Source organism: Musca domestica, unplaced genomic scaffold, assembly GCF_030504385.1.
Source record: "Musca domestica strain aabys unplaced genomic scaffold, Musca_domestica.polishedcontigs.V.1.1 33, whole genome shotgun sequence".
NCBI classification, from domain to species: Eukaryota; Metazoa; Arthropoda; class Insecta; order Diptera; family Muscidae; genus Musca; species Musca domestica.
Window position 1 is genome coordinate 2489269 of NW_026712312.1, and position 24036 is coordinate 2513304.

The 24036-nt window shown below is 35.9% G+C and overlaps 4 protein-coding genes across 6 annotated transcripts; 2 read left to right on the forward strand and 2 right to left on the reverse strand.

Moving 5' to 3' along the window:
• The first annotated feature begins 3440 nt into the window (after window positions 1–3440).
• LOC101896592 (E3 ubiquitin-protein ligase RNFT1) lies at window positions 3441–6413 on the forward strand. Of its 3 annotated transcripts, none has more exons than XM_059125360.1 (5): window positions 3441–3689; window positions 3756–5292; window positions 5559–5666; window positions 5737–5844; window positions 5907–6413. In XM_059125360.1, the coding sequence occupies exons 2-5, from the start codon at window positions 3790–3792 to the stop codon at window positions 6138–6140; spliced, it is 1953 nt and encodes a 650-aa protein (XP_058981343.1). In that variant the 5' UTR covers window positions 3441–3689; window positions 3756–3789; the 3' UTR covers window positions 6141–6413. The 3 variants fall into 3 exon arrangements, with proteins under 3 accessions (XP_058981343.1, XP_005187243.2, XP_011294049.2); XM_005187186.4 differs by having other exon boundaries at window positions 3442–4243; window positions 4331–5292; XM_011295747.3 differs by having other exon boundaries at window positions 3442–5292.
• LOC101894930 (ADP-ribosylation factor-like protein 6-interacting protein 4) lies at window positions 6408–6977 on the reverse strand. Its single transcript, XM_005187177.4, has one exon. The coding sequence runs from the start codon at window positions 6851–6853 to the stop codon at window positions 6446–6448; it is 408 nt and encodes a 135-aa protein (XP_005187234.2). The 5' UTR covers window positions 6854–6977; the 3' UTR covers window positions 6408–6445.
• Window positions 6978–8807: 1830 nt separating this feature from the next.
• On the forward strand, window positions 8808–17234 carry LOC101895264 (nucleolysin TIAR). Its single transcript, XM_011295752.3, has 6 exons — window positions 8808–8973; window positions 12259–12380; window positions 12757–14249; window positions 14312–15229; window positions 15291–15384; window positions 15451–17234. Exons 3-6 carry the CDS (start codon window positions 14022–14024, stop codon window positions 15606–15608), a joined length of 1398 nt encoding a protein of 465 aa, XP_011294054.1. The 5' UTR covers window positions 8808–8973; window positions 12259–12380; window positions 12757–14021; the 3' UTR covers window positions 15609–17234.
• Window positions 17235–20830: 3596 nt separating this feature from the next.
• Window positions 20831–23162, reverse strand: LOC131800555 (ferrochelatase, mitochondrial-like). The gene is made up of 6 exons (XM_059125307.1): window positions 23014–23162; window positions 22517–22916; window positions 22323–22424; window positions 21940–22261; window positions 21760–21876; window positions 20831–21136 (listed from the first exon to the last, which is right to left on the reverse strand). Exons 1-6 carry the CDS (start codon window positions 23042–23044, stop codon window positions 20939–20941), a joined length of 1170 nt encoding a protein of 389 aa, XP_058981290.1. The 5' UTR covers window positions 23045–23162; the 3' UTR covers window positions 20831–20938.
• Between the last annotated feature and the right edge of the window lie 874 nt (window positions 23163–24036).

Sequence of the window (24036 nt, forward strand, 5' to 3'; positions counted from 1 at the left end):
TGAGTGAATTGGCTCAACTTTAAGTCCGTGTTAGCCACAACAAAGAAGAGGGTGTTTTTTTGTTTAAGGTGGACACCAGTTCTATGTTACACACACACATACGCATATATGTGTTTACATTTCAGGACCTTATTGTGGTTGATCTATAGTTTTGTTTTCATTTTCAAATAAAAATGCACGTGTAAAATTTATGTAGTAGACTTGTATGCGTGTGTGTGAGTAATGCGTTATCATGGCAACGTGATAAGGACTGACAATGGCGTACACAAATGAGACGGGTTGGTACCTTAAAGGACTTAAAAAAATTTATTGCTCAACACTTGTCATCAATTAATTTGTTGCTCATCCATTATTTGTTGTTCACACCAGAGCTCTCTTTCTTTAGGTAGTTCACGTTCAAGGTGATATTCCCATAAAGGCATTAAACCAAGCTTGTGTTAAATTAAAGCCTACATTATCTCAAATATTGCAATATTTTGCAAAATAATATACACATGTACGTATTTATGTATGTACATCGTATGTCTGCTAGTAGGTATTTATTGTCAAAATTTATTAACCTTGATTGTCTTGAGTTTTTGTTTGTTTTGTCTATTAATAAAACTTATCAAGATAGTGAAGTGTCTGAATCATGTCTGAATATAAATGCCTAGGTAAATAGGTTTGATATGTTGAAAATTTTGTTGCTAAGCTCAAAGAAAAACATTATTAGGGTTTTAGGGACTATTCAAAGCTGTGAAATGTTTTTCCCATGTTAGAATTAAGATGGTAACATAGTGCAGCCATTTTTTTAATTTTCAAAAATAATACCATTGACAAAATATATGATCATAAATTGACTATATATACACAAAGGTATGATTACAAATGTAATCATACATTTACAATTAGTTTTATTTGACGTCCCATCATTGTCAAATTTAGATTTTGATGTTCTTCCTTAGATATGAACGTACAACTGGCAAAAAAATTATAAAAAAAATTATTCATAAAAAAACAAATATTTTGCAAATTTTAACGACATTTATATCCTCCATCATCATCATAATCTAAACCAGAAAATTAACATGTTAGCCCCATAAAAAATATAAGACTTTAAATGGGTAGATTGGGTTTTCTTCAATCTATCATTTTTCTGCAGCTAGTATAAGTTTAAAGATCAAAAATAACGCTCCTTATTTTCATTTGACGTCCAATCATTGTCAAATTTGTATTTTGCAGTTCTTCCTTAGATATGGAAAAAATTTACATTTGTTTCCGATCAAATATTTTGCAAATTTTAACAAGTTTTATTTCCTCCACCAAGGAAGAGTACAATCTAAACCAGAAAATTGATATATTAGCCCTATAAACAATATAAAACTTTTAATGGGAAGATTGAATTTTCTTCAATCTATCATTTTTCTGCAGCTAGTATAAATTTAAAGATCAAAAAATGACACGCCTTATTTTCATTTGACGTCCAATCATTGTCAAATTGGTATTTTGCAGTTCTTCCCTTACAAATGGCAAGAAATTTACATTTGTTTCCTTTATCCTTTATCAAGGAAGAATATAATCTAAACCAGAAAATTAACATAATAGCCCCATAAGCAATATAAGACTTTTAATGGGAAGACTAGATTTTTCTTCAATCTATCATTTTTCTGCAGCTAGTATAAGTTTAAAGATCAAAAATGACACGCCTTTTTTATTTGTCGTCCCATTATTGTCAAATTTGTATTTTGCAGTTCTTCCTTAGATATGGACGTACAATTGGCAAGAAATGTACATTTCTTTTCGACGAAATATTTTGCTATTTTCAAGACTGTTGTATCCTCTATCCTGGAACAGTATAATCTAAAGCAGGAAATTAACATATTAGCCTCATAAATAATACAGTACTTATTTTGGGAAGGTTAAATTTTGCTTCAATGTATTATTTTGCTGCAGCTAGGATAAATTTAAAGATCGACAATTTCGCGCCTTATTTTGCTACAGTTTTGTTAGAAGATTATCATCCCAAATTTTCAGTCGATCTGACATTAACAGTCAGCGTGAGTTTCTGTTTTGATGCAGAAGATTCTGTAAGATTCTGCCAACAGTTTTCAACTGGTTCTTCTGGGGGTTAGATCCTTAAGGCACGACTTAGGATAAAAAGGCATTCGAAAACTACACAGCACTAAGTAAATTTAATTAAAATTAATCAACTTTTATTAAAAATATAAATTTTTATTTGTTTATGCCCAAGAAAAGATAAATAAAATTCGTCTTCTATAAATATGGAAGAAAAACAGTTTTTAGTCTGCTAAAGAACCCTGAAAACAAGAGATTATTTATTATTTGAGTAAAATTTGCCACTCGACATACGTGAATATTTTAGATATAAAAATTATTTTTATTTTAAAAATGACAATGTCGATTTCGTTGTAAAGGTGTTGTTATATTCGATTTAGCAAATGAGAATACCTCTTTTGTTTTGCCACGGATGGGAACCTGTTTTCATGGAAGTTAATTTTGACAAGGTAAATTGAGATTTGGCAAAATATCTTGGTGACTCAACTATCACAATTGCCCCTCAAATCGGGGATGGAAACCTGTTTTCATACACTGATATATGACAAGGTAAATTACAAAAAATACTTCACCTTCTTAATTTTACTATATGTAAATCCATTGTATATAAAAAAACAGAGATGGAAAACTGTTTTCTATTCAGTTAAATTTAACAACTGCAGAGCTGGGAAAGCTTATTTGGAATAACTATTTTTTATTATTATTTTTTAATTAAAAATACACTGGCTTGACTTAAAAAACAGATAAGAACCATTAGAGACGTAAAATTAATTAACAAGTCATAAACTCCTTCTCAAAGTTTCACCCCCATATTTTAACTTTCCTTTACATAAGCTAGATATGCACCCTACGTTTTTTTATTTTTATTTAGGCTAAATTAGTATGTATGATGTGTGGAAATTGAACTAAGTAAATCTAAAATTCCTTTATTCTTTTACGAAGAGACCAGCCAATGACGTAAGGTGAGAATACATAAAACTCTTTCTTGAATGGCTTAAGTTATCGGCTGGCTTCTTTGTAAAAAACAAAGGAATTTTGACTTAGTTCGATTTTGGCCCTACACTAGTTTGTTCTTTTCCGAAGAAGGCAGTTGATGATTTAAGCCAGTCAAAAAAGCGTTTTATGTATTTCCACATTTAGACCAGTCGAAAAAGCGTTTTATGTATTCCAACCTTTACAGTTTCAAGTAGACATTTAAAAATGGAACAATTGGTTTTGACAAAGTTATTAACAGAAAATGCAGAGCTGTAAATCCTTATTGGAAATGAATTCACCTTCTCAGTTTTTTCATGGCTTCTTCGGAGTTGAACAATCAAACATTTAGTCAAAAGTCGACGTTCATATCCCTTCAAACAGCTGCTATAAACGAATAGGACGAACAAATTGACACTAAATCCCACAGTTCCTTTCAGTGAATATGTCAATCGGTCAAGTAGAATAAAGAAGAAAGAATAGAAAAGAAAGTGGTCGAAGTCAATCTTCTAAAATGGCATTGATATAGAGTATAGCTAGAAAAATTACAGTAAAAATTGAAGAAAAAACAAAAAAAAAGTAAAATTACATGAAATATAGTGACGAACAAATTTTGGCTGCAGAACGGCACGATAACAGACAAACGACCGACGGTTACAAAGGTGACAACAACGATCCAATCAATGCATCATGACTAATAACAACACCAACAACACTATTCGCAGTAGCAATGTTTACAGTTCTGCAAGGACGGATGATGAAATGGCAATGCTGATAGATCGTTCGAATGCACTTGGAACGGATGATACGACGATTAACATCGAAAATGACATGGGCCCAAGTACGAGTCAACAACAGAGATTGCACTTGCCGATACGAAGAGAAAGTAATCCTGCAACTCGTATTAATATGGATTTGAATAATAGTAGCAGTTCTCCGGTAGCTGGCGGAACTGGTGGCATGGATAATACCCACATTGATGAAAGGCAACGCTTGCGTAACTTATTCACTATGCTACGCGATGCAAGACATCAATTTCATCGCCAACATTCCTCCTCATCCTCCACGGCAATGGGAAGAGATCCGCGCCTGCCCATGGCTGTAAATGAATCACAAGCGCCACGATCTTGGCGTGAAAATTTATACGATGTACTGGCCTCTCCGGTCACACAGCGCACAGATGTACTGCGCACCTTATTTACGCCTTCAACTTCGGGTAATTTCCGCTATAATACTTTGCCTACAAACGATAACCCCACACCTGAAGAACATTTTCATTTTTTGCTAAATTCAAATTCCCTAGATCATGATGTTCCACACAATCATCAGCATCAACGAAATAGTCAAGTAGATTTGGGCAGCGGTGGTGGTGGTGGTGGCAGCGCTGGCGGAGTGGAAACTCAAACTAATAGTACCTCAGGCTTAAGGCTGTCCAGACAAAGTTCACGTTTGGAGGATAGAAGTGCCGCTGATAGCACTACATCCCCGACCAGTAGTACACCGACGCCGGTCACAGGAGATCCCCTGGAAACGGCTGGTAGTCGTCGCCAAAGTAATGTGCCTGCCACTGATGCCGGTGGCTCAGGAAACAATGGCCGCTTGCCTCAGAGGCAAGCCTCGTTAGCCGGCAGCAATGCGCCCACAATTGATATGGATGATCCCGATACAAATGCCATGGGCGAAATGATTGTTAAAATTGTTTCTCATTTCGTCCGCTATTTGCCTTTCATTTGCATATTATTGATCAAATTTGTACATGATCATTTGTTGGGTATTATCGATTTGGTGGTCTTGCAAGCGGTCATGTTTCAGGTTAACAAATCCTTGAAAGAGCAAGTTGCAAAAGTCAATCAGAAATCGTACGCTGTTCTCACACGCGATACAATTCTAGTGGTGTGTGTTGTAACATACCGTTTTCTCTTGGCCCCCTCGACACCGGATCCATTTGGCCTGCTGATCAATCCGCCGGGAGAAAAGCTTACCTTGGATTTGTCTTTCAGTTCGGATGCAAGCCATGCTAAAGCGGATAATAGTGGTGTTATTGATGTAACACTTGCACCAGGAAAACATGAAAGTGTGAATGTGTCCCTAGATCCGACATCGAATCCCATGGGGAATGATACAATCTCTCTGGGAAAATCCGTTTCGTTGGGTGTCTTGCTATACTACATCGCTGTGAATGATTTGGTGTTGAAATTATTGACACAATTGGTGAAAATATTTGTCACAATGTTGCCTACACGTGTAATACGTCATAAATCGAGGGTGAGTATTTGATGTTCATTGTTGATCATCAATCAAAATATATTCACACCTCAAGCTATGTCCATCTTTACATATAATCTGCACAAAAAAACACTTAACAACTAGTTTTTGATATTTGACTGACCAAAGACCCATTTATTGCCACACAATGAGGAGGAGATCCTAATCGCTTTACAGACTTTCATCAGACTGGGTTCCGTAAAGCGCATTAAAATTTCGCCCACACTTTATATTCAAATTTCTTTTAAACAAATTTATATTTTTAGGCCCGCTTATATGCTTCAATAGAATATATATCGCAATACTACAGAGCATTGGTTCCAATAAGACAATGGATAACGTATTTATTCGAATCATATACAGGTTTGGAAATTGTAAGTATTTGGAGTTTTCAAACAATTTTGTTACAGTGTTTTACAAAAAAGAATCCATAACCTTTTACAGATATCCGGTATACTACTTTCCTCATTCTATTTGGGTGCAAAAGGATTTGAATTTGTTGAACGTTGGAAATCGTTGAAAAAGGCGATAGTTAATTTCATACGCAATATGGTAAAACAACTTGAGATTTTTGTGTTTGTTTTCTTTCTTTAATTTTCAAACTTTTAATCCAGGATTACGATCGCAAGCCGACCAAAGATGAACTGGATGCTGCTGGTACTGTTTGTCCCATTTGTCATGATGCCTATACAACGCCCGTTGTATTGGAGTGTAGTCATATTTTCTGTGATGATTGTGTTAATACCTGGTTTAAACGTGAGCAGACGTGTCCCATGTGTCGTGCTAAAGTTAGCGAAGATCCAACTTGGCAGGATGGAGCGACAACATTTTTCTATCAAATGTTCTAATTGACACCCTAATCTTTCTAAGTCAAACCTCTTTTGTTTATATGCTCGTATTCAACAAAATATATATTTAATCTTATTTTTCTATAGTTAAACTTGGCAGATGACCAGCATTATAATATAAATATATATGAAAAAGTAATGTTTTTCTGTTGCGTTATCATTAGCATATTATATTTTAAATAAAATAAGATCATTCCTCTACTGCTATGTACATACATAATTAGTATTTTAAAATTATATACTATTATTATTATTACTATTATCAAAGAAAATCGTTTACTAGATAGAGTAAAAATCAAGTGTTTTTATTTCAATTTCCCCAGGGTATTTTCTTGAAAGAAGGCTCCGTCGCCTTGTGTTGCTTCCCTATTGATGGCCTTGTGCCTTTCTTTGCTCACAATTTCTTCGAGTACTTCGCCATCGCCCTTAATTAAGCGTACCCTACCGGTACTAGGATCCACCTCCCGTCTTATTCTGCTTTGCCGCTTTTGATATTCATCCGGAGTCTCAGGTGCATGAGATTTGCTGTTCATTAAGTCGAGAGGAATGGAAAAGTCATCATCCTCAACATCAAGCTTTGGCGAGCGATCCTTTGCGATTTTATCTTCCTTCGTCTTTGAATGTTTCTTCTTATGTTTATGCGATTTCTTCTTTTCTTTGCGGTCCTTGTGTTTTTTCTTAGACTTTTTCTCTGATTTGTGAGATTTTCCCATGTTTATTAATTATTTATTTAATTTTTTTTATTATATTACATTATATTTCATGTACCGACGCACCGTGGCCAATAGGAACAAGGTAACAATGTGGTAAACTGTGATAAAGGCAAAAATCAAAGCAAAACTAACAATCTATAGGGCTCTAAAAGATCAAAAATGTCGAAAGGTTTCTAGAAACACAATTTTCTCTCAAGAGAACAGCCGTTCGTTCATGCCTGGAATAAAGGAGCGAGTGTCAAAATTTAAATTTTGGCTATTTGTTATTTGGATATTAATTATATAATATTTATTTATTATATTATATTTCATGTACCGACGCAGTGTAGGTTTTTTCCAATCATTGAATTTGAAAATATTTTGTTTTTATTTTTCAAAAATAAATACATCCACAAAATTGACAGAAGTCAGATACAATTAGAAAAAAAATGTAGTCAGCTGTATGGTCTACCTTACCTTTATATTGTACCAAAAATCTAAATATTTGTGTGGAAAATTTATTGTTTATATATTTGGACTTATAACACTAGTATTACGGAAAAAAACTAATTTGTAAGTGGTTGTTTGTTGTACAACAACACTGGAAGAGAGCAAAAATAATGTAGACAATTCTATTTTTATATTTACCGGCAAGATCATCGGGATATATGTTCATTTGCATGTAACAAATTTTAGACATTTTCGCAAAAAAATCTAATTTCAAATTTTTTATGCCAGAATAATTAAAAGTTATAGCTAAACTGCGACACTGAACTGGGATTTTTTAAAATGTTAACGGCAGAATTAACTAACAATTGCTTATAATTTCGATAATTGACAACATTTAACGGAAAGTTTGCGACGAAAATAAAGTCGTGACTAAGACCTACCGATATACACATTTATTTCATTTTTCCATGACAAATTTGTATAATTGTGCGGTAAAATCACAAACATCACATATTTTGAAACGTATGCAAAAGATCACGATTTATACGATTTGTCGTCCAACAGATAAGTTTGGCAGACTAATTTTTCCTACGCCGGCAAATCATTCCAGCATCTATGAAAATTGTTGCTTTGTACGGCGGCTCTGGTATCTGTGCAGGTAAAAGCAAAAGCGAAGCGATTTTAAACAATTGCATTTTGAGAGAAAAATCTGAGAAAAAGTTGAACAAAAACTTGTGATAATCGTTGCTGGCTGTGAACGCCAAAGAATTTGTTAATATTTGTGTAATTATTTAAGGAAACGGCGTCCTTAGCCACGTCGTTCGCCATCGAATAACAATTTAACTTCGATGTAATTTTTTTCTTCATCAGACCTTTTGTTCCGCTCAAGACGTGTCGTAAGTTTAGCCAAGAAAAAATAAAATCAGAAACAGTGAATTTATGCTTATTGCCAAGAAATTAAAACTTAAAAAGGATTCCAAATGCTTGGGAGTAGTGTAATTTGGCTAAGATTTATGGGAAAAGAAGTGAAGATATATGAAAGTGTTGGAGAAAAGAAAATTATGAATGGACTTAATGGAGAAGACACTTTGTTTGTTGTAATTGCAAGGGTTGCCAAATTGCAGTACATCTGTTTCGATTCTGGAAAGAATTATTGTGCTGAAATAAAAAACAACAACAATTGTGCGGACAAAGCAGCTACATTATTTTATACTTCCCTTTGTTCAGGTCTTTCACACAGCTCCCCTGAGGTTCGTCTCATTGTTCGTTGGTTGTCAAAAAAATGGAAAAAGTACGAAAATTTGCATTAAATGCAACCCTACAATGGCCGGTTTTTTGCATTTTCCCTTTGGTTTCAATTCTTAGTTTTCTTTAGCTTCTTATTCTCACATGTTCGTCGTGTGCAGTAGTTTATATTAATTTGTCATGTGTTAGAAGAGTGCCAATATAGAGTACCGGTTATTTTTGCAACTCTTCTATCAGCCATCTTCGTCGTTGTCTTTCAAGAGTTTTTTTTGTCAAACGGGAGACGGCGACAGTCATTTGTAGTGGAGTGAATTTTTGTTCTTGTGTGTTTTATATTTTCGCTTTTATTAAATAGTTTTGAACTGCAAAATATCATTTTTTGTACAAATTTCATTTCGGAATATGCAATGGACGTGCTGTTTGACATTTATAAAAGCAATATTTATGTAAGTAAACGAGTAGAATCGCACACAAACCAAAAACCCATACAAAACCAGAAGAAGAATCAAGCAAAGAAAATGAACTGCTTGCTGAACAAACTGAACTGAACAGTGGACGACGTTTTCCAGAGGCGCGTTTAAACATTTCCTTTATTTGCTTGTGTCATTTACAATGCTGTGTGGTGTTTGTACGTGTGTGTGCGTGTTTGTGTGAAGCGCCAACTATGGAAGAAAGACAACGAAAAATTGAAACTCAACAACAAAAAAGAAAAAAAATCGTAAATATTAATCTGCCTGCCGTGCGATGGATGGTGGTAATATTATTTCCATAACACCATCGACCGACCAACCAAATGACAAAATAATGTTTTAATTACTCCTCCAGTGAGATGATGAATGCTTGCATATTTGGTGTGCATGTGTGCGTATGAGTGTGTGTGTGTGTGTTTGTGCGGATTTGTAAGACACAGCGTTTTAGCTGACTGACCCCTTTTTCAGCAGCAAGCGTTGGTTAGTTTCCGAAGTTTTAAATTCTATACGTATCACTTTTGCTTTTTTCTTTCCTTATTCCAAGTTCATGACCTTATATATTTCACATTGGAAAAAAGTGTGGCCTTGATATAATGGTTGAATTTGTCGTTGCATGATGACGATGGGGAGGTTTGAGCTGGAATTACTCTTTTTTTAGGTGGCATAGTTTTGTTTTCTAGGTTTACTTTTTTTTAACAAAGAATGTTCAATATTATAGTTATCGCTTTGACATCTTTAATCAACAAAGTGTTTGGTGTTAAGCGTTTATAGCAATGGTCGATGCTATCATAGAGGATGAAATAGACCATGATCACAGAGATTGCACATGGATACATGAATGTGAATATTGCTTTTTTCAAAATTATAATAAAGAGACGAAATGTAGGAAAACGTGTGTTCGGGTCGGTATTCTATCAGAACCAGAAGACAGGAAATTTTTTGCAAAGACCCAGTTAGAGTATAGGTCTAACACTGATATTCTAAAGTAAGGCTTCCAATATTTTCAGATACCTGTCAAAAGGAAAATTATGTCCAATCGTTGATATTTCTTGCTGAGCTCTCAAATAGTGAATACAAATTAATATATTTTAACAAATACACAAAGCTAACGTGCAGAATCTTTAGTAAGTTCGCTACAACTATTCACATGCTCTATTTCCACAGTTGTACTTTCCATTATGGTGCAGTAATACGCTGTCTAGTTCCATATGGATTTCAAATCACATCAGGCAAAATTCTCTCGTTCCTATGGGTCCATATCTGGTGCCTGGATTTCTTTACGTTTCCGCTAACAGACGGAATTATTCTATGATCCACGTTCACTTCTTGTCGATGGATTTTAGAAATAGATTCAATTCTCCACCCTAATGTTTTTTCGTTGGTGGGGATCTATGTCCTCTGAACTCGATGCAGGTCTGTGTCTGTCGTCATCACGTAATTAGTTAATCCTTCCTTGTTATAACCGTAGTACTTGTAGATTTTTGTATTCTGCTAATCTGGTTTAAAATTCGGCTACCTTAATGGTCTGTAACCAGAGATCTACTGGAGTGAGTTGGGTAGGTTTGGCACTGCTATTAAAGAGGTGCAGCGTATTGTACGGGCCTTTATCATACGCCGGGCTGACGTCTCGCACATCTTTGTCAATTTGTGCCGAATACGAATTGAGACGGCTGCACCATCCAGACCGTAATTGCGCCAAAACTACAATGTTTTGTCTAGACAGCTGACGTCCTTTAGCTGCAATGGATAGGGGATGGACTTCGAGGACGACATTCATCCTCTAATTGCTGATGGCATCTGCGACTGCATCCGTATGAATGCCACTCAAACCTGCCTGATAGGCTTCTTGATCTAGATTTTCTCTCTTTTAGCGTTGGACCTCCCTCTCTAGATCGTGTATGCCCTTCCTGACAGATTCCAAGCCAATATATATTCTCACATTTTTGGACAAGAGGTGCACATAGAACTCCTTGTTTATATGAGTATAGGTCCCTAACGCGAATGTATTGGGCGGTCAGACATGCGTTTTATAATAATTATTACTTCAGCCATATGGCTAGATAAGGTATATATCTTTTGATACGAGCAAAACGTGCCTCATCGAAATAACTATTTGTACCAAATCTGATTCAAGCCATTTGGAGTCGATCTAGCGATGTCCGTCCGTCTGCCTGGTTGGCGCGGACGATAACTCTCGAAGAGATTATCCCATTTGATCCAAACTTGTAACATTATTGTCTAAATTAGATCGAGACTTGGAACATTTCAATATTTCCATCAGCACAAGATCTGTTATAAAGGTGGTAGGTACCTTCTGGTACCTACCCCACAAAGTGTCAAATTTTTGAATAATCAAAACAAACTTAGAATCCGAAAGTAGCACGCGATTCTGTTCAAATTACACACATCACAATATTTTTATTAACCCAAGGTCTTGTGAGAACATGGAATGCATCTGTTATAAAGATGGTAGAGATCGGACCATTTCTTCTGGTACCTCCCCCACATAGGGTTCAAGATTTAGAAAAAAAAAAATGCTCAAAGAGTGAGGAATAAGCATCCAACTCTAATAAAAATGTTACACATGCAAATATATTTGCTAACGCAAGATCTGCTGTGAAGATGTTATACATCTGCTAACCCCTTCTGGTACCTCACCCACAAAGGGTCACGATTACAAATACTTATATCTGTGATAATTTGCTATATATAAATATTTCTGTTAACCAGAAATCGGAATTGATCGGAATTTATTTTTGGAATTTCTCATAAAATTATATAAAAATGTTCGATTTCCTTCAAATTTGGACATACCAATATTTTTCTCGGTTTAAATAAAATATGTAAATGGACTATTTCGGTCTGCGATATCTTTTACCTCATGCACATTTCCACATTATCCAAAAATTTGGATATATCTCATATAAAGTGTAGGAAGTAGTCGATATACTCCAAATCTGGCAGGTTGTTATATTTTTATCAGTCTTAGGTTAGATACGAATTGGTCAATAATTGGCCAAGTGCTTCGGAACCTCCTCCATAAAGGGTGAACAGTTTGAATAATCATAACTCAAGGCTGGGGTATACATCTGTGGGCAAAACCAACTGATACTATTTTAATTGTTTTGTTTTTTCTGAAAATACTCCCATTTATTACTTTCTTTAACAGGATTGCAGGTTCCTATCATTTTTTTTATTTTCTTTTTCATTCCAATTCAAGTCAGTTTCATTAATGAGACTTTTTTCTTTTTGTATTTTCAGTAAACCTCCATAAAGTCCAAAAGAGCCTGACACAGATATATAGCGAGCATATTTGCAAACAACAACAACAACAACAAAAATCATATATTTACTATTTAAAGAAATACTAAACCAATTATTTTGTAAGTAACTTTTATCAAAGCAAATCAACATTTAAAAAAAAGTATCCAACAGCAACGAGTGATTAACTTCGACAAAGAGAAAATATTTCTTGAAAAGAAGTACTGATTCCATTTATGTGAAAATAAAACAAAAGCATAGAGTTACCAAAACCTTTTTTCTCCAAGAGAAATATATAATAGTATATCAAACCAACAACTTAACCCCAATATATAGCTGTTAATGCTTTTTGAAAAGACCTCCAAAATCCCAATTCAAGGCAAATCCGACGAGATATGCAAACTTCAAACACTCCATAGAGCTGTAGTAAAATAATACAAACAAAACAAATCTAAAACAAGCTGAAGAGAAAAGAATTAACAATATCTACTCTAATAGGCAGGCAGACAAAAGATCGATACAATCGTCGTTGGGCAGAAAAGGAATTCGACAAGCGGCTTGGTGGTGAAATAGAAAGCAGCGAACTACACTATTTCCATACTCCCACAAGTCACCAACACCCCCCTCTCTCCCTCCAGATGTGTTGTTAGTCATTTTTACTAAAAAAGAAGAAGGCTCGATTGCATCTGCAGAGAAGGACGGACAACAATCAACAAAACTATATATTTACAAAAGAGGTTGTATTATTTGTTTGGGACGCCAGCATCACCTCCCCCCCAATAGTCGTTAAAACTCCAAAACAAACAAGGATCTAGTATTCATTAGTCGAAAAGAAGAAACTTACCAGTATCAGCAACATATTCTCTTTTTTTATATATACATGTATATAACTCAGTTAGTAACTAAAGCTAGATGTTCGTCGTGTTTCGCCTGTGTGTTTTTGTAAGCAATAACAGTTTGTAATTTCTGGCACACTTCGAAGGGATATCAAACAGTCCAAGCAGATTCACGAACATCAACGTGTGATCGAAAGCGTGTTTGGGTCCAGTTCTAATTCGCCGCCTTCAAAAATTCTGCCGAGAGTGTGCAGGGAGAAAATTAAGAAGCGAATCAATAGCAAAGCAAAATAGGAGCAATATCAACAAAAATCATTATTTATTGATTTATACATTCTCTACATACGTATATGATATGATATAATTTTTACAACAACTTCATATTTTATTGTGAAAATCTGCAATCAATCATAGACAAAAAAAATTAGCCAACCAACAACACAAGTAAATCACCTGTTAACAACAAACTACTTTATCCATTAGCTCGTCCTAAACAAGGAAAACAAAGGCTGCTGTCCCTCTAGGAAACAACCACAAAATAGCAAAAAAAAAACAAATACTAAAAATCAATACAACTACAACAACAACAAAAGAAAAGCTCAGGGGAATTAACAAAAAACAAAAACAAAAGAAGTTGTAAAATCAGCAAACCATACATTTTTTAGGATAAAAAAAGGAAAACACATAGCATAAGTAGTTCTACGAAAGGCTAAGACAATTTGCCAACAACAACAGAAATCCAAAAAAAAGAAGGAAGAAGCAAACGAACGTTTAACACAACGTGGAAGATAATAGATAGCGTTTAGTCAAAAATCTCATCTTGAAGCCATTCATCCATCCATAACACTTTTCTGAGGCCAATAGTCGTCGCTGCAAAGCCGACAACACAACAGCAACAACACCAACAAACAGTAGAAAACAGCCATAATGGACGAATCACAACCGAAAACGTTGTATGTAGGGAATTTGGATGCAAGCGTATCGGAAGATTTATTGATTGCCCTATTTAGTCAAATGGGTACAGTGAAGAGCTGTAAAATTATACGAGAACCCGGTAATGATCCCTATGCATTCATTGAATACACCACATACCAAGCAGCCACAACAGCCTTAACAGCCATGAATAAGCGTCTCTTTCTCGACAAAGAAATCAAGGTAAGTTCGGCGGCATCATTAATATTTTGGGTAGTTTTCTCAAACGATTTTTGTTTTGACAGGTTAATTGGGCCACCAGTCCCGGTAATCAGCCTAAAACAGACATCAGTTCACATCATCATATCTTTGTGGGCGACCTAAGTCCTGAAATCGAAACTGAAACCTTGCGTGAAGCATTTGCTCCCTTTGGAGAGATCTCTAACTGCCGCATTGTACGTGATCCACAGACTATGAAATCAAGAGGCTATGCATTTGTCTCGTTCGTTAAAAAAGCCGAAGCCGAAAATGCAATACAAGCCATGAATGGCCAGTGGATTGGTTCGCGTTCGATACGCACCAATTGGTCGACACGTAAATTGGCACCACCCCGTGAGAACAGCAAAGCGAATACAGGCGGTGGGGGTGGTGGTAACATGAAATCGAATACCCGACAAACATTTGAAGAGGTCTACAACCAGTCCAGTCCCATGAACACTACAGTATATTGCGGTGGTTTCCCGCCAAATGTGATTACCGATGAACTTATGCACAAGCATTTCATGCAATTCGGTCAGATACAAGACGTGCGCGTTTTCAAAGACAAAGGCTTTGCGTTCATTAAGTTTCTAACAAAAGAATCGGCGGCCCGAGCCATCGAACATACACACAACTCGGAGGTGCACGGCAGCAATGTGAAATGTTTCTGGGGCAAAGAAAATGGTGGTATTAATCCTGCTGTAGTGAACGATAATCCAATGACTAATATGGCCGCTGTATCAGCGGGGGCAGCGGCTGCGGCTGCGGCTGGCGCCATGATGGGCCCGGCGGGTATGCCAACGATACCACAACAGGCTGCGGCTGCTGCAGCAGCAGCCAATGCCGCAGCAGCTGCTGGTGGGGCGATACCCGGCCAAATGATGACACAACAACAATTGGCGGCTGCTGCAGCGGTACAATATCCATATGCATATCAACAAATGGGCTATTGGTATCCGCCAGCTGTAAGTGTTTCGATCGTTTAATTTTCGATATATGTAATTGTTATTCGCTTGTGTGTTACAGGGTTATCCTCCAGCACAAATGCAGACACAATACATGCAACAAGGCTATTATCCTTATGCCTATGCCGCAAGTACGCAACAGGCAGGAGGCATGGGTAAGTTATTCGATTTGTAATTCTCTGTTGAAAGTTTGTTATTAACTTTTGTTGTTATTTCAACAGCCACTGGCTACAGAATGGTCCAGCCAAATGTGGCTTGGGGGGTGCCCGGAACTGTCGTCCCTGGAGTGACTGCGGCAGCAGCTACAGCAGCAGCAAACGGTTCACTGGGGCCACAAATGATGTATAGTGCTGCATTGCCACAATATCAAACCCAATGAAGCTTTTAAACTGGCATGTTTTGTAAACAACAACAACAACAAAAACATTGTTAAGTTCCAAACAACAAAAACAACAAGATGAAGAAGACAACGCGCGATATAAATCTAATGGAAGGAGAAGGAGTGCTACACACACACACACACATGCCCACTGATGTTCGTTTGTTTGTGTGTGGTGGTGGGGGCTGCAACAACTACTACTGCTGCTGCTGCTGCTGATGATGCTAATGAATTAACGTGATGTAGTAACTAATTATTAAGGATAATATAGCGAACAAGACAGCGAGAGAGATAAGAGAGAATGCGAAGCGATGCAATTCTTCAGTGGCAGTCAAACCAAAACGGAACAACCATGCTACCACACACTCCTTGGAACACTTTTAAAACATGAACATGCAAACTTTTTCCCCGCCCCAACCACTACCCTCCCTTCCGACACATATTTTCACACACACACACACACTCACCTGTCCATCATACACAATAAACCATTGACATCTGCATCTATCTACCTATCTATTTGTATGTGAACGTCTATGTGTGTGTGCGTGTGTGTGTGCATTGATCAACAACTCTTAAAGCCAACAATCAATACAAATATATATACTTTTATATATATTATAATGTATATGTGTGAGTGAGTGCTTGAAATATGCAAAATCACTTAACATATTAATCTCTCGCTATATTCCTTGATTGTTTGCGAATAATACATGACAATACACATTGAAAGACAAACCACTACCACAACCATATATATACACACATCTACATATATTAGATCACCCGTCCGCCGTAACTACATAATTTCATAACTCCAAGGAGACCGAGTCCACCACAAGCCGCCATCATTCTCAATTTGGGGAGGGAGAGAAGAGAACAATCAAAAAAAAATATGGGACAACTCGACTGTAATCTATCTCCAAATGGTGGATATCCAGTCGACAGCTTAACAAAATCTAACCAATTTAATTCATTCGAAAGAAAACTTCAGCAACTCTTCCTGCCGCGTATTCCTCCTCCACACACACACACACCCACATACATCCACACACACACACTCCATCATCCTAATGTAGAAATGTTGTCGTATATCTTGTAATATTCGCTTACAATCTCAAAACATAAAAAAAAACCATAGAAGTTAGGTCGTTGTTAATTAAATTATATTTAAAATAAAAACAAGAATAATTATAATAAAAACAAACAAAAAACAAAACCAATTTGCAAAAATAACTTTATTATAAAAACAAAACAAGAAATCCAAACAACAACAAAAAGAAAAAGAAAAACTTAAATCATCAAGTGATTGATCGTAATGATGAGGAGAAAATTAAATACAAAAACAAAATAAATATCCTATCACTTCGTCCTTTGCCCCTGCCCTTGAAAGAAAAAAACAAAAACAAATTGTCGTTATCATCTCATTTCTTCTTTGCTTAGCAAATGAAAAATGAACATGAGAAAAGCAAAAAAACCAAGAATACAATTTATTATTAAAAAAAAAACATAAATTATTTTTTCTACAAAACAAACAAACAAAAAAACAAAATCGTATTTATGTATCGAAAATAAAAGGAAATTGTGTGAGGCAACCAAAACACCAAGAATTCAATACAAAAACAACAAACATGGCTAACAACCATAGACGAAAGAAAAAAAATCCAATTTAACATTAAGAAACAACTCCACTTTAAAAGAAACAACAACAACAAACACAACAGAGCCCCCCCAGCAAAACGTTGTTGGTAACGCCGAAAACAAAACAAAACAAAATGACTGGGATTTTAATCTCTTAAAAATAAAATCCAAAAAAAAACAAGTAATATTATTAATAATACAAAACGTATATAAATTTATTGTTGAAAAAATGATGATAATTTATTTTATTAAACAAAAAGCAAAATAAAAAAAAAAAAACTTAGGATGAAGTTAGAAAGTAACAAATACGAGGAGGAGAACATTACAAAAAAAAAAACAAAGATGACAAACACAACAAGAACAACAAATCGAAGCAAACTCTCACTAATCCATAAAGCAAAAAAACCAACCAATCTTTATATTTAAGCAACGCCATTTTTAGCGTTACAAAATATGAAAACAAAAACAAAAAACTGAAATAGAAAAAAACTAACTAAAAACGAAAGATGATGAATGCGTTTTATGTATAAAAAAAAGAACAAACAATAAATAAAAAATCAACTGAAACGTATTTATTTATTAATCTACAAAAAAAACCATACTTTTTATTTGGCATACGATATTTTGTATAGATATCAAATACAAGAAAGGACACCACGCGCGGTGAAAATCAAAATTGATACACAAGAATAAATAAATAGAACCCTTTAAACTATGGACGCAGGCAGGCAGACAGTCATCATTTATAGGTTTTATGTAAGTTATTTAATATTGTCTATGGACACAGTCAGGCGGTCACCATATATAGGTTTTATTTTATTTTAAGTTATTTAATAATATCGTTCAAAACTATCCTCTTCGTTCCAAATTTTTGCCATATTTACACGGAATAATAAGATTTCCATAATTTTCCAAACCGATCGAAATCTGAAGAAGCTAAAACAAACAGACGATCGATTTTACGTTGCGGAATTACGAGTCGTACACTGTATGTCAGAGTGAGTGCCTATACCCGAGATCTTACCATAGCAAAGATTTGCACAGGGTGAGATAAAAAACTGCAACAATTTTTCCATTTTATATTAATTTCATTCAATGAAAGCCAACTATGTCGGAAATAGCATTAAATTTTTGAATAAGTTTTGATTTGTTCGAATTGATCAGCTTTGGCACAAATTGTGGCCTTTAAAAGGCCAATAAAACCGTCACACACTGCCCGAATGTTGATCTGCGGTATTTTGGCCCATTTCCGGCGAAACGCTTGCTTGAGGTGATCGACACTTGGGTATTTTTTAGTGCCAACCTTGTTTTCCAAAATACTCCAGACACAATAGTCCAACGGATTGGTATCCGGAGATTTTGGTGGTCATTGTGCGCTGGAAATGAAGCGAGGAATCTCATTTTGTAACCATTCTTGGGTAGAGCATGCTGAGTGCGATTGTGCTGCATCCTGTTGGAGTCCAAAAACAAAACATTCGGCCAAGCAAAACATCTCTTTAGCTCTTTTAAGTCTATTTTCTTTCTATTGCGGTGTAAATTCTGGCACTTTTTGGAATGTCAATGGCTTTACCCCGAGCTCATTTTTTCAATATTTGCCTAATGGAATATTGCGATATGTTTAGCTCACGAGCCATTTTTCATCCACTGCGACGTGGGTTTCGATCAAGTCGCTTCTTTACTTTTCGAACTATTTCTGCTGATGTTGCTGTTTTCTTCCGTCCACTTCCTTGACGTTGGGCTACGCTATCAGTATCACGGTAACGAGCGATGTTACGAGACACAAAAGATGTATTCACATTTTGATGCTGGAGGGCTCTAACTATAGACACATGTGGTTTTCCAACCATATAAAAAGAAATCAGACGAGTGGCTTAGAAATGACAGCACTTTTTCATCTCACCCTGTATAGTTGGTTTTGGTTCTTTTCATTCCTCCAAAGTTTGTCATATTTACGCTGAATAATACAATTTTTGTAATTTACCAAATCGATCGGTATCTGCAGAAGTTAAAGCAAAAACCATAGAATTTAAATTAGGAAATTACAAGTCGTACACTGTATGTATGTGATAGTGGTCTTACCTGTTCTTACCTAGGAGGGATCTCATGTGCAAATTAACCACAGGCAGAAACCCATAGCACAGATTTGTGCACTTTCACTCGCGAGCCAGAATTGCCCGAAGAGTGGGAGTTTCTTACGAAGTCTACTCTACAATCCTTTGATTTGTGTCGCAGCCCTTCCGAGTCACACCTGCATGTGAATAAATAGATTGGGAGCAGAATCGCTCAAAAGTGAAAATGAGTAAAAACAAGTAAAAAAAATATTTGTCATAGGCTCCATTACGAACTTTAAATGTGAAATTTGAAACAGTTCGCTAATATCGTCAAAATACCGAATATTAGGATGTATATGGAGGCTATACAATTTTCTGTCATAGGCTGTAGTATCCATTACGAACTTCATATATCAAATTTGAAACAATTCCGGTGAATAATGTCGCTAAAATCATCAAAATACCGAAAATAGGGAGGTATCATTATATGGGGGCTATACCAAAACGTGGACCTACATGGCCCATTTTCAATACCAAAAGTCCTGCAGACATAATAATAATTTAATTTAGTAATATCAACCTTCTTCATTTCGTTTGGAAGCTAGAGTGACCGCAGACGAACGGAATGACGGATATCGCTAAATGCTGGGAGGGGAAGAAAAGGGAAATGGGGGAATAGTGGGTGTGATCGTGTACAGAAAAAATACACCTACGTAAAAATACAACAACGGTGTGACAAATACTAAAAGAATCTGCTCGAGTTCGAACGAATTTTGTTCCCACTCAAAAACGAGGAAAACATGCTTGCTTCCATTCGAGCCAAATCGAAAAATTACAGACAAATCCAAGACGTGGATCCAACATGAGTTAAATAAATATGAAACATCCGATGAAGTCCTTGTCTCTTTTTGTTGGTTGATTAAAGCATAATTGGCGGAAGTCCATGTAAAGTGACCATTCGATGTAGTTATTTTAGAACTCAAATATTCTTGATTAGTGGATTGGTTTCCCGAATCCAAATCGCAGAAAATGCAACCGGAACAATAGTACACATTACTGGAATATCAAGAGTTCTAAGACACAGATTGGAAGTTTTTGTTGCTTGAGTTGCATCATTACCCATTATTATTTTTTTTTTTTTGGCCCGACCTCCCCCAGCTATTGTAGTAAAACATCTTGACGGTGTTGGTTAATGCAAATCAATTGGGAGTTATAACGATGGAGATCCGGGTATTTGGTTTGAATGCATTAGCGATGAATTCTCAGCCTGTTTCATTTAAATTTCTAAAAATTATAGAATTCAGATGTTGAGTAGCTTTAAAATATTAATATAGTTGGAGTTGGAGTTTTACCAGTCAGTGTTGGAAGATGAAGGGAATTCATGTTTATGACTGTTGATGTATCTCTTAATGAACATTACACTTGACTTTCCAATAATGCCCTGAACGGAATGATGTGACATATGCTAGGGAAATGATCCAGTCTTTTTCCTATTTTGGCTTTACAAATAAGAATGCATTTTCTTCAAGGTATGATATTTCATGTTTTTTATTGTGTTTTCTCTTTAACACATTCACAATTACGGCTGCTAACAATTTATCAAAAAATAAGTGATATCTTCTAAGTTCAATTTAATTTTCAACGAGCACATACATTCCTATACCAATTCTTGCTTTCACGGCAGCGGGGATTCACACACATGGGACAGCGCATTAAGAATTTCGGATTGACATTATCTCCGTTCTTCAAGTGATCAGCAACAATGGTGCTTAAGGCTTTTATGAACAACGGATGATCATTGGGTGTGGCTGCACGGCGTATTTCTTCAACACCCACCTGGAAAGAAGAGCAATAATATAGGTATTAATTTTGTATTTTTAGTTATTAATTTTGTATTGATTTTGTAATATTATTAGAGGAAAAATATGGCAATGTTTACCGGAAATATATAATATGAAGCTAGAAATACAATTCTATTTCAAAAAAAAAAGTAAAAACGCTGTAAGTTCGGGTGGGCCGTACTTTGGATACTCTCCACCATTTGTAACGAATTTGGCAATTTTCAAAAAAATAAAATTCGTTAAAAATTCTGTTAAATTCTTAAAATTAAAAATACAACGACGTGGACCTGTAAAGGCAACTTTTGTCATAAGTCATAACAATATTCAAATGCGAAACTTGATCATCAAAATACCGAATATCTGTAGGTACCGTTACATGGACTATACGAAGACGTAGACCTGCACAGACAGTTTTCTGTCATGGGCTGTAGTAACCATTACGAACTTCAAAAACCAAATTTGAAACAATTCCGGTGAACAATGTCGCTAAAATAATTAAAATACCGAAAATCGGGAGATACCGATATATGGGGGCTATACGAAGACGTGGACCTGAACAGACAATTTTCTGTCTTAGGCTGTAATATCCATTACTTTTAACTTCTCTTCATTACTTACCTCCTTAGCCAATTCATCGCAGTATTCAATGTCTAGTTCATGCAAGGTTTCAATGTGTTCGTTAACAAATGCAATTGGTACCAAAATAAAATTTTTCAATCCTTGTTTTACATAGCCCTAAGAAGTGAGAAATACACATTATTGTGATATATATTTTATCATAAATGCTATCCTGCTCACCTTAATGGCATCGTCGGTAGCGGGCGCCAACCAGGGTAATGGTCCCACTTTCGATTGCCAAGCTAAACTGTAGGGGTTGCAATAGCCCAGCTCTTGCATAACCATTTGTACGGAAGCTCCAATTTCAGCAGGATATGGATCACCACGATTAACAGCCTTCAATGGCAAGGAGTGGGCAGTAAACAATATAACCACATTATTACGTTTTGTTTCACAGAATTTATCCAATTCCTCGCGAATGCGATCGGCAAAGGTTTTCACCAACAATGGATTACTGCCCCACCTGTCAATGACACTCCACTTAATGTTGGAGGGTACATTTCTGGAGAAAGGGACAGAGATTAAAATTAAAAAAAGCTTAACAAAATATACACTTGACTGACTTGTTTTTATAATATTGATATATGGAATTAAAACTGGAGCCAGATGTGGCACAGCTATACTGTGGATATTGTGAAAATAGTACCAAACGTTCAGGGCCATCCCTAGAAAAGAAAAATTTACATTATTCCATTCTTTTTCCATACTCATTAACATGTATAATGTATGCCGGCCGTGGTATTGTGAAATTACATACTTCTCGATTTGCTGCAAGGTGTTTTCTGTCAACGGATTGACGTAACGAAATCCCACATAGTGTTTGTGTGGTGCTGTTTCCGGTGATATACGATCCAATTCCTTACACATCAGTTCGCCCTGTAATTCGGTCCACTTTAAAATCGGTGAGCCCCCTCCAATTTCTTTGTATTTCTTTTGCACTTCCGGTGTACGTCTCTGTGCAATCCATGGTCCCAATTTACGTTGTACCGGTAATTGGATCATATCCCGATCGGTCATGATACGTAACAAATAGTCATGAACCTGATCAGTGGTCTGAGGTCCACCCATGTTCAACATGAGCACAGCCGTTTTGGGTTTTACATCATTACGGGCTGTTGTACTGAAGTTGACCCACTTTGTGAAAGTCTTTGAAAGACCTATGGAAGAGCCGGGGAAGGGGGGGTGCATTATTTCAATAGATATCATTAATGTTGAGTGCTAAAAACGAGAGAAATTACATTGCAATTTACTTACCGGTACTAAATTGTTTTCCCCTCAACAACATCTTTTCTAATGTAGAGTTTTGTCGTTGCGAAATGAACTAGTTCAAGGGAAATGTTTATAAAATGGAACTTTGGGACATAGTTGCATTGCAGTTGAATTGCAATCTTGTTTTATTGTTTATTTTATGTCCCATTAGACGATATGTATTTTCATGAGCTCTAAATTGGTAACGGCGCAACAAACAAAATATTTTCCAAATCAATGATTGGAAGAAACTTAAATTGCGGGGCGCGCATTAATAATATTTACTAGATTTGTCACGGAATTGAAAGATTAAACACTTAGGAACATATTCTTGAGAGAACATCCAGGCATTTCATTAATCTTTCGCGCTATTTGACTCATTTTAGAAATGAGCAAATAAATGAAAACCACTTGTCTATAATTTTGAATAATTCTGACAGGAAGCGGGCCTAGCCTCAGGGCTGTATTTCTGTACTTTTACAATGGCGTCCTACTTCCTTATTGTACTATGAGTATTTTGATGATTTTAGCCACATTTTTCAATGGAATTGTCTGAAATTCAACACAAGAAGTTCTTTGTAAGTACTTTACTCCCTGAAAGATAATTGTCTATATAGGTCCACGATATCCTAAATCCCTCACATAACGGTACCTCCCGATATTCGGTATTTTGATGATTTTAGCCACATTTTTCAATGGAATTGTCTAAAAATTCACACAAGGTGGTCTTTATGAGTACTTTATCCCCTAGAAGAGAATTGACTATATAGGTCCATGATATCGTATAGCACCCACACAACGGTACCCCCATATTCGGTATTTTTAAGATTTCAGCCAAATTTTTCAATCGAATTGTCTTAAAATCCGCTAAAGGAGTCCCTCGTGAGCACATTACCCCCTGGAAGAGAATTGTCTAAATAGGTCCACATTTTCGGTATTTTCATGATTTTCGTATATAGTACCGAACCGTTACTACTGCCTATGACACAAATTACTTATGCAGGACCACGTCCTCGAATGCCCCATACT

What these genes read in the sequence shown, in the direction of transcription:
- LOC101896592 (XM_011295747.3), top strand. Translation starts at nt 3,718, where the DNA reads ATGACTAATAACAACACCAACAACACTATTCGCAGTAGCAATGTTTAC. An exon ending in CATATACAGGTTTGGAAATT is followed by an intron (nt 5,667 to 5,736) that starts GTAAGTATTTGG and finishes AACCTTTTACAG; the next exon opens with ATATCCGGTATACTACTTTC. An exon ending in TTAATTTCATACGCAATATG is followed by an intron (nt 5,845 to 5,906) that starts GTAAAACAACTT and finishes CTTTTAATCCAG; the next exon opens with GATTACGATCGCAAGCCGAC.
- LOC101894930 (XM_005187177.4), bottom strand. Translation starts at nt 6,853, where the DNA reads ATGGGAAAATCTCACAAATCAGAGAAAAAGTCTAAGAAAAAACACAAG.
- LOC101895264 (XM_011295752.3), top strand. Translation starts at nt 14,022, where the DNA reads ATGGACGAATCACAACCGAAAACGTTGTATGTAGGGAATTTGGATGCA. An exon ending in GCTATTGGTATCCGCCAGCT is followed by an intron (nt 15,230 to 15,290) that starts GTAAGTGTTTCG and finishes TGTGTGTTACAG; the next exon opens with GGTTATCCTCCAGCACAAAT. An exon ending in GCAACAGGCAGGAGGCATGG is followed by an intron (nt 15,385 to 15,450) that starts GTAAGTTATTCG and finishes TTATTTCAACAG; the next exon opens with CCACTGGCTACAGAATGGTC.
- LOC131800555 (XM_059125307.1), bottom strand. Translation starts at nt 23,044, where the DNA reads ATGTTGTTGAGGGGAAAACAATTTAGTACCG. An exon ending in TATCAATATTATAAAAACAA is followed by an intron (nt 22,262 to 22,322) that starts GTCAGTCAAGTG and finishes CCCTTTCTCCAG; the next exon opens with AAATGTACCCTCCAACATTA. An exon ending in CTACCGACGATGCCATTAAG is followed by an intron (nt 21,877 to 21,939) that starts GTGAGCAGGATA and finishes CTCACTTCTTAG; the next exon opens with GGCTATGTAAAACAAGGATT.